This window comes from Pistacia vera, unplaced genomic scaffold (assembly GCF_008641045.1).
Source record: "Pistacia vera cultivar Batoury unplaced genomic scaffold, PisVer_v2 Contig341, whole genome shotgun sequence".
NCBI classification, from domain to species: Eukaryota; Viridiplantae; Streptophyta; class Magnoliopsida; order Sapindales; family Anacardiaceae; genus Pistacia; species Pistacia vera.
The window spans coordinates 1324591-1334529 of record NW_022196159.1 but is presented as its reverse complement, the minus strand read 5'-3'; the positions used below and the strand labels follow the sequence as shown (position 1 = coordinate 1334529).

General features: G+C 34.5%; 1 protein-coding gene across 9 annotated transcripts; it reads left to right on the top strand.

The window, feature by feature from the left end:
* Positions 1-5203: 5203 nt before the first annotated feature.
* Positions 5204-9175, top strand: LOC116138514 (glutathione S-transferase zeta class-like). 9 transcript variants are annotated; one of them, XM_031424225.1, is made up of 7 exons: positions 5205-5715; positions 6131-6200; positions 6345-6430; positions 6525-6596; positions 7650-7749; positions 7850-7861; positions 8433-9175. In XM_031424225.1, the coding sequence occupies exons 1-5, from the start codon at positions 5635-5637 to the stop codon at positions 7734-7736; spliced, it is 396 nt and encodes a 131-aa protein (XP_031280085.1). In that variant the 5' UTR covers positions 5205-5634; the 3' UTR covers positions 7737-7749; positions 7850-7861; positions 8433-9175. The 9 variants fall into 9 exon arrangements, 3 of the variants coding, with proteins under 3 accessions (XP_031280085.1, XP_031280086.1, XP_031280083.1); XR_004129299.1 differs by lacking the exon at positions 7650-7749 and having other exon boundaries at positions 5204-5715; positions 5881-6200; positions 7780-7861; XM_031424226.1 differs by lacking the exon at positions 7650-7749 and having other exon boundaries at positions 7780-7861.
* The last annotated feature ends 764 nt before the right edge of the window (positions 9176-9939 follow it).

The window sequence follows — 9939 nt, the reverse complement described above, 5'->3', positions numbered from 1 at the left end:
CATATTTGAGTTGAGTTTCTGTGAAACTTGTGTATTGGGTAAACAACACAAAATGAGTTTCCAAAAGGGAACTCATCTAGCTGAAACATGTTTGGATTATTTGCATGCAGATCTTTGGGGTCCTGAAAGGGTTAGGACATATGGAGGGAATTGCTATTTCCTCTCCATTGTGGATGACTATAGCAGGAAGGTATGGGTGTACCTCCTTAAGTCCAAGGGTAAAGCCTTAACCAAGTTTAAAGGTTGGAAAAACCTGGTTGAAAACCAAGTTAATAAGAAGGTAAAAGCCCTTAGGACAGATAACAGATTAGAATTCTGTAACCTAGAGTTTGACTCTTACTGTGTATGAGAGGGAATTTTAAGGCATAGGACTGTTAGGGGGACCCCTCAGCAAAATGGGGTTGTTGAGAGAATGAACAATACCCTACTAGAGAGGGTTAGATGTCTTTTATTCACTGCTAGTCTACCAAAAACCTTTTGGGGGGAAGCACTAGGTACAACAGCCTACCTAATTAATAGAAGTCCCTCAAGCTCCATAGATTTTAAGTGCCGTGAAGAGAGGTGGTATGGGAGGAGACCATCTCTTGAACACCTGAGAGTGTTTGGTTGTGCTGCATATACACACACCCGGGATGGGAAGTTAGAGCCAAGATCCCTTAAGTGTGTCTTTCTAGGGTATCAGGAAGGAACCAAAGGCTATAAGCTTTGGGAAAGGGCTACCCTAGGGGTTAGAGTGATTGTTAGTCGAGATGTGATTTTCAATGAATTTGTTTTCCTTTCCAAATCTGGTACTAACAATGCAAATAGCTCACAAGAAGATTTTAAAAATCCTGGACAAACTGGGATAACTCAGTTTGAGGTGGAGCCTGTAACTTACTTTAATCAACATATTCAAACAGATGAGACTGGCCCACTTGAGGACCAGCTACAACCAACCCAAGAGTAGGAGGATGAAGAAGACCTTCTTGTGAATACTGAAGTGGATCAAAATGGTGATCTGGCCCAATATCAATTATCCAGAGACAGAGTCAAAAGGGAAATCAGACCTCCCACAAGGTACAACTATGCTGACCTGATCTATGTAGCACTCCTAGCTGGTTTAGAAATACACAGATCTGAACCTGATACTTATGTTGAGGCAATGAGATCAAGGGACAACAAAGAGTAGGTGGCTACAATGAAAGAGGAAACGACGTCACTACACCTGAACAACACTTGGACACTTGTCCCAAAGACCAGAGATCAGAAGTTGGTGGAATGCAAGTGGCTCTACAAATTGAAAGAAGCAATAAATCAATATGATCCACCAAGATTCAAAGCCAGGTTAGTGGCCAAGGGCTACACACAAAGGGCAGGTATTGATTTCACCGAAATCTTGTCACCTGTAGTTAGCTTTAAAACTATTAGACTCATGTTATCAGTTGTTGCACAATATGATCTAGAGATAGAACAATTGGATGTTAAAATTGCTTTTCTGCATGGTGAGTTGGATGAAAGGATTTTCATGAGCCAACCCATAGGTTTTAAGGATAAAAAATTGCCTGATTATATATGCTTACTGAATAAATCACTGTATAGACTTAAACAGTCCCCTAGGCAGTGGTATAAGAGGTTTGATGCATTCATAGTAGGAAGTGGATTCACTAGAAGCATGTATGATATTTTTTTCTATTTTGCCTGCATCAATAACATGCCAATATACCTTCTGTTATATGTAGATGACATGCTACTGATTAGTAAGTCCATGTCTCAGATTAATGAACTAAAAGCAAAATTAAGTGTTGAATTTGATATAAATGACTTAGGTAGAGCAAAGAAAATCCTAGGAATGATGATTGATAGAGATAGGAGTGCAAATACCCTTAAACTTCATCAATTCCCATACCTATAGAAACCGGTCTCTAAGTTTGGCATGGCTGACTCCAAAGTTGTAACAATGCCCCTTGCAAACCATTTCATACTCAGTAAGTCACAATCCCCAAAAACAGAATTTGATATGCTGAAAATGGAAAATGTCCCTTATTTGAATGCCATAGGTTCTGTGATGTATGCCATTATAAGCATCAGACCAGATTTAGCTTATGCAATATCACTATTGAGTAGATTTATGTCAAATCCTGGAAATGAATATTGGAATGCTCTAAAGTGGTTGCTTAGATATATAAATTGCACTGTTCAGATTGGTTTGGTTTTCTATAAAAGAAATGCATAGCTTGATTTGGTTGGGTATGTAGATGCTGATTTTGCAAGTGACCGAGATTCTAGGAAGTCTACTACTGTATACTACTTCACATTGGGAGGCACTTGTGCTAGTTGGAAAGCACAGCTGCAACCACTGGTTGCACTTTCAACCACGGAAGCAGAGTACGTCGAAGTCTCAGAGGCTTTCAGGGAAGCAACATGGTTACAGGGAATTCTAAAAGAAGCAGATTTGTTGAATGGCACAACAACAGTCTACTTAGACAGTCAGAGTGCCATCCACCTGAGTAAGAACCCAGTGTACCATGAAAGAACAAAACACGTGGATATCAGGCATCACTTTGTCAAAGACCTGGTCGCAAAGGGAAAAATTAATCTCCTGAAGGTACCAACTGAAGAAAATCCAGCAGACATGGGAACCAAAGTGGTGACCACAACCAAGTTCAAGCACTACTTGAACTTACTTCGCATTAGTTAGCCAATTTCCGGAGCTAAGAAGAAATATGAGGAAAAAAAAACCTTATTGCACTGAAGGAGTTCCAGCAGAAAAGGGGAAGGCAGAATGTTGGCTTCAAGGTGGAGACTGAAAGTGTTATGAAGCCAAACGACGTTGTTCTTATTTAGTTAAGTGAATCCTGGGCGTTGATTCAAGACAGATCGTGCGGCTCACAATCGCTGATAGTCAATGATATAAAAGAGGGCAAAACAGTGAAAGAGTTTATCGGGTTAGTTTGTTCTTGTTAGGGTTCTATATTAAGTGAATGAGCAATCGATTGGGGTTTAATTGCTGCAGTTATTTTTCGTTGTAATCTAGGCAGGATTGTTAAAAGGGTTGTGTTTCCTTTTGAGGCTAGAATAGTTCTCTAAAATCTTGCAAGTTACAGGTACAAATTGGAGTGATTAGGCCTGGGTTGAGATATTGCTCTGATTCAGTCGATTGAGTGTGTAATCCTTGTGTAATTGTTGGTTAATCCTAGTGCAGTGAGTCTCCATATTTTGGAGCTCAACGTGGATGTAATCTATCCATTATTGGATAGGTGAACCACAGTAAATCTTGGCTTGTGCGTGTGTGTTTGATTCTTGAATCTTGTTTGTGTTTGATTGATTTGTTTATTGATTAGTTTAGACTCAGGTTACAACAGTAACCAAAATAAATTAGTTACACAAAGTTTGGATATTAGAAATTTGATAGTGGCAACTGCAACATTAGTTGCAAAATTGTTTTATTTATTTATTTTTTTTTTTTGGCAACTACTAAAATATTAGTCAAATAAAAAAAGCCTATGTTTTTAGAAACAATTACTAAAAGTCCATTTGATATAAACCCAAACTTAAAACCAAATCCCTAATACCCCAATTTCCTTATTCTTACCCGAGTCCTCTTCTTCTCCATGCACTCCAATTTCCCTCTTCACTTTACCATCTCCTTGATTCTACTTTTGCCGCATACATTACCCCATTGAAGGTAACTTGTTTTTATTTTTATGTCAAAGCTCATTCTTTTACAAATGGTATTTCGGTTTTATTGTTTGATTTTTAATCGGTTTCTTCACAATATTTGCTTTAATTTGTTTAAGCATCTGTTGTTTGTGATGTTCCTAAATGGGTGGCTTTAACTTCGTAATGGGTGATTTTACTTTTATCTTCTTTTTCATTTGACATTGCAATAGCTATTATAATTATAGTGGGTGCTTTAAATTCGTTTATTGTTGCTGATAAACGAATGGTGTTTGATAATATCTATTTATTTTCTCATTTTGGTATTTTATTTTTCTTTTGAAGGAGAAAGATTATACTACTTAATTTGACAACTAAATTCTGCGGTGGCAGAATTATTAAACATTATGCGTGTGTGTATATCACCGGCATCATCTAATAGGAAAGTGAAAGAAATATGCTTGAAGTTGAAATGTTAGATGGAAATATGACTTATTTTCCCTTTACATTTTCCATGTCAAAACTAAACTCCGGGTTTGTTTTGTGGGTCTTTAGGTGTTTTTGTTTTGGTTTACACATGGGTTTTGTGAATGTTTGTGTGCAAGCTGCGACTCAAATTTTGAATCAGTTGTCAAACAAGAGAAAAGGAAAGTGGAAATTAGCTTTTTGTCATATAAAACTGGAAACGCTGTCGTATGGCCTTTATATGAAAAGGATCTTCACTACTAGAAAAACCCCCTCCCTTGATAGAATGAGTTGACAGATTTTCTTAACCGTTTTAAAAAACTATCAAGAATTGTAATTTTTAACTTATTATTGACCATTTATGAACTGTCAAGAATTTGAAATAATTCTTAACCGTTTTGACAGTTATTTACTGTCAAGGAATTGGTTAAAAATAAATTTTGCAAATCTTGTTCTTCACTATTGTAGTGTCGAGTTAAATATATATTAAAAAAAAAAATTGCCTAAGACTTTTCTCGCCCATTTTTTGCCACCAATTTTTCATTCACTACTCCCATAATTTTTTCCTTAAAACTTATGCGTACCCCGTATTTCACTCATTTTTGCAAACCCTCATAGTCAACCTATTTTCGACACTGGAAAAAAGTTATTGTTTCTACCACTCTCGTTCAATAGATGACTACTCGCTTAGTGATTGACGCTTACTCTGTGTTTATTTCGACGGAGTTTGTTAATTTTGTGAGTTCTTGTAAAGACATATCCTCAACACCCAAATGTAGAGGTGTTTAGAAAAATGTATAAACTAAATCAAACCAGAAACCGAAGTGGTTTTCTAGTTATCGGGGAAATCGATTCGGTTTTGGTCCATAGAAATAGAGAAAATCGAATTTCCGATTTTATTAAAAAAAATAAAAAGTAAACATTTTTTCGTTAAAATTAAAGAAAAACAATTTAAATTAAAAACATTATAAATCTAAAATTAAAGAAAATCAAAACCTCAAACCCGGTTTAAAAAAAGAAAAACAAATGATAAAATAAAACAAATTTTCCCACCTCAAAATTTTCACCAAGGCAAATTCGCCCACCCATTTTTCATTAATCAAAGCTAAGGTTATAAACTAATAGAATAACCCATTTCTTCTGCCCAAATTCCGCGCCCAAAAACCCATTCTTCCTCCCAAAACGAGAAACATTTCCCTCTCTTCCGCCCAAAATCTCTCTTTGTCACTCTTCCACTAAATTGCAGAGGTTTCTCGTTGCGACAATCAATCTTCTTCTCAAATCTTTTCAATCAATCTTCTAATTGCTCTTTTCTTCTCAATCTTCTTCTCGTTGGGATTTGTCTAATTGGTCTGTCCTTCTCAATCTTCTTCTCTTTGCGATTAGGCCAAAAGGTTGAATGGATTAATCAATCTGGGCTGTTGAAGAGAAGAAAGGGTTTGTGAAGGGAGAGTTAGGGCATTTCGGTCATTGTGAAGCTGATCTGTGTGGGAACAATGAATCTTCAGATTGTATGGAAACTATTGATAAAGAATGTGGTGGATGATGAGTAATGAAGGTGGCCATTACTGTTCGAAAAAGAGTGATGATATTTGCTGTGATGTTTGTGGCCAGGTATTTTGTTTTCCACTTTTTGAATTTGTTTATTTATAATGCTTTCATTGTTGTTTATAAAGAACAAGCTTTGTGGGTGTGGTAATTTTTAATTTTTTTTTAAGTTCTTAGTTTTTAGCGTTGCTAGTTGCCATTAAAATGAGTTTGATGTGCCTTTCGTTGCAGCTTTGTATGATTTTTTGGATTCAAGTTTTGGGTGATTATTGTTCTTTAAAAAAGATAAATAAATAAAAACCCTTTCGTTTTTATTACTATTTTTTAGGTGTTAGGCAAGCGGAAATGACGGCAGTAACAATAAGCTTCAACTCTATTCTTACTGGAGGAGCTCAAGTTCTTGTCGTGTTTTTTTAATCAATTTATTGTCTTTCTACTCTTCAATTGAAAAGTATTTGAAATTTGGTTCTGGGTATTTGAGTATTTGATTGCAGGTTTAGATTATGAACATAAAGCTGTGAACTTGGTGAAGGAAGAGCAAAACAGTCCTGGTGAGATTTTGTTTTTGGTTTTTGAGGATAATTACAATACCAGATGGCCAAAATGGACGCGGGTTTGACTTTGATTTGTTTGATAATTGGAGTGCTTTATTTTTTTATTTTTGTGTGTGTGTGTGTGTGTGTGTGTGTGTGTAGAGTTTAGAAAGCCCAATCCTCTTGGTTATGTGCCGGTTTTGGTAGATAGAGATGTTCTTCTTTCTGATTCTTTTGCTATTTTACTGGTCAGCTATTTGATACTCTTTAATTTTATATTATCTTGGTGTCTCTTTTGTTGAATATGGAGGGATTTTTAGTATAAATTGGCCTTGCTTGTAGTATCTGGCAGAGAAGTATCTTCAGCATCCATTGTTGCCTTCTGATCTTAAGACAAAAGCTATCAATTTTCAGGTTAATTTCTATTTCCTTTCCCTTTATTTATTCCTATTATTGTTTTCAATGACATATTTCTGTAATTCAGTAACCATTGTAAAGAAACTGGTTTTTTGTTAATCAAGAATCCTGCTTCTGCTTTTAGAATTTGTCTGTCATGATTTTTAAATTTGCAGTAGATTGTTCAATTTCATTTTTTGTCACTTAGACGTTTTTCCATGATTTGGGGTGGGCTGGGTATAGTTTTGTATGTAATTTGATTTGTCCTGTGATTATTTCATAGCAATTTGATTATCATTGAAGCTAGTGAATTTTCAGTTATTACGTAGAATTGGGAATGTGGTATTTGGGGAATGTGTTATTTTATGTGATTCATTTGAATGTATAACAAGCTTGACGTATATGTAGTCAGCTTCTAGATCCTCATATCTTTAGTGTTTATTTTAGTTTAATGTATATTTGGTGTGTATTTTGCCTGATGTATATTTTGCCTTTCGTTTTTAATGGATTCCTTTTTTCTTTAATGTATATTTGCTCTTGCTCTTTGGCTCACTTCTGCTAGTGTCGCAACTGTTTAAAAAAAAGTTACGATGAAGCTTCGCTGTAAATACATATCTTTACAGATATTTAAGAACTTTTTACCATGTCAGTAGTCTTTCGTTTATAAAAATTTGTGTTTTCCAAGAAAAAGAAACAATTTTGGGGTAAAAGGTAGTTCATATTTTATTTGTTTATTCCACTTTTTTAGTACATTTTTTGAAACCAAATTGACTGATATCCAGATTGACTCTCTTCTTCTTAAGAGTTAAATTAAGGGTAAGAGGTAGTTCACTTTTAAGCTTCTTAGTTATGAAGGTTAGTGTAGTGAAGTTTTCAGTTTTGAGGTATAGTGATTTGCTTGAATTGTGTTAGAAATGGTTGAACTAGATAAGAAATTTGAGTTTTGATATACTCATATACATGTGCAGATTGTTGTGTTTGAAATGAGCACTTTGATTCTCCTTTTTCTGATAATATTGCAGCTGTATTATGACTTTTAACTTTTGACTTCATAATCACATCTTCTGGCAGTTTGTTGCTGTTAGTCTGGGACAAAAAATCATGTTGAATGTGCTCATTGTTCTCCAGATGTGCAGCTTCTTATTCTTTCTCGTTTGATGGATTTACTGAGGTATTTATGAGCAAATATTATTTTCTACAGATTTCTACAACTCAAGTGTTTGTTGGATCTTACCATGTCATCTTTTCTTTGCAAAATTAAAAAAGCGCAGCCTTCAGTTAAGGTATTAGTACTGTTGTGAACTCTCTTTTATTCGTTGTCACACCATCTAACTCCTTTTATGTGTTAAAGCATTAGTACAAGTAGCCCAAATTTAGGTAATACCTCTGCGACTTTCCTCCTTTGGTCAATGAAGTGTAATCAATTATTGACTTAATGAAATTAAATTGAGATTTTGAAAAGCATGGGAAATATGTAACATTTGAGAAAAGATGTTTTTAAAGATTATATCAACATGTAATCTTTAATTTGTAAATAAATTTTAGAAAAATTTGCATATAGAAATGTGTTGCACTGATGTCAAGATCCAGCAATCATATAATATATATGTTCAATAACTTAAACTTTTGACTTAAATTAGAACACTAATTGTTAGTCATAGATTTAGAGCAATGACATGGTTTAATAGTTTAAATGTAAATTAATCACATATGACATATAGCTCGTTCAATAAAATACATGAAGAGTACTTATTGTATGCACTCAATAAATGGTCTTAAATGTAATTATAATTTATATATGTAATTGTTTAGTTTCTTGTTGGACTTATTGATTATGCATTGAATTGATGGTAGGAGAAAATGATTGAGATGCAAGATGAAACTTAGGCTGGGGAGAGTGCAAGAACTGAAGCTGAAATTTGTGAGGAAGTACTTGGTAAAGCTTCTGGCTTCAACCAGAAATTTGCTTTTTGTGTGACTCAGCAGCATGATACAGCAGAAGCAACAAAGTTAAGGCGCATAGTTGAACAACAAAATAGTATTAAAGATTTAGGGGAGCATCTCACACAATTTGATCAACAGAAGAGAAAATCAAAATGTTTGAAGAACAACAAGCTCGTATGCTGGGGATGCAGACTTACATGACTATAGCAGTTGCACACGCGCAACCTGCTCCCGCTCCAACTCGACTGCCATCTCCATCTCCATCTCCATCTCCAACTGATGACAAGTCTTCCTCATCCGTTACAGCTGCTTTTAGAGCCTTAATTGGTAACGTTTGAGATGTTAACATTGATGGTTTGTTTTTTGTTGTGTGGGCAATAGATATTTTGACATGGGGGTAGGCTATCTTTTTGGACTTTTTGGGATTGCTTACACATATCCTTAGATGGTGTATATATGGGGTGGGCATTTTGTTTGTTGGAGTTATGCACAGATAGATAGGTACCGATGAAAATGAGTGCATGTTTTCTTTTTTTGGTTATGCACACATGATAGAGCATTTTAGATTTTTATTGTTTATCATGCATAAAACTCCCATGTATAGACTATTAATATATATATGAAATGAAGATATTTTATGTTATTGATCCATATTTTAATATTGTCTCACTCTTATTTTGTTGAGGTTGAATGTATGGATATTAAAAGTTACATCTATTAAAAATGTTGCCAAATTAAATGTTAACCAATTAGCAACTAAAGTCAATATTGATTGACAAATAATTGGTTTCCTAAAGTCAATACATTTGCCATCTAAAATCGACTATTTGCGTATAAAACATATTCTATAACTAATTTTATAATAGCAAAAAGTAATTTATCATATTTGGATTCCACATTCAGCGTCTAAAATTATTAGAATTAACTATCAAATTTTTGTCACTAAAAGATACAGTCGTCTATTAATAAAATAGTTGCGAAAACCTTTTACGAAATTACTCTTACACCTTCAGAGTTTAATTTTTGTGGCATTCGCGACAAATTATTAGTCACTAAAAGGTATATTTTGCAACTAATTGATTAGTTGTGATACAATTTTACTAAATTACCCTTGAACATTTAGCATCTAAGTGGGGGACTATTTCAACCATCAATTAGCAATTAATTTGCTAATCGCCAAAAGAAAATTTTCCGCGTCTAACCAACTTTTTAGACGCCCATACTTTATGTGAGCAATTTTGCAACTACGTGGCGACTACGAAATTTAGACGTGCAAAACATTTAACATCTAAATTTTACTATTGACGTCTAATTTTGCTAGACGTCGAAAGCCATTTTTCTTGTAGTAAGCAGAATTTAAAATTTTCTTTCGATTAAAAACCCTAAGCCCAAAATCCCTTATACCGATTATGCTATT

Bases quoted from the DNA above. Each gene is read 5' to 3' on its own strand.
- LOC116138514 (XM_031424223.1), top strand. From the start codon at position 5,635: ATGTGGTGGATGATGAGTAATGAAGGTGGCCATTACTGTTCGAAAAAG. The intron at 6,431-6,524 runs GTCAGCTATTTG...CCTTGCTTGTAG, and splicing joins ATTCTTTTGCTATTTTACTG to TATCTGGCAGAGAAGTATCT. The intron at 6,597-7,649 runs GTTAATTTCTAT...ATCTTCTGGCAG, and splicing joins CAAAAGCTATCAATTTTCAG to TTTGTTGCTGTTAGTCTGGG.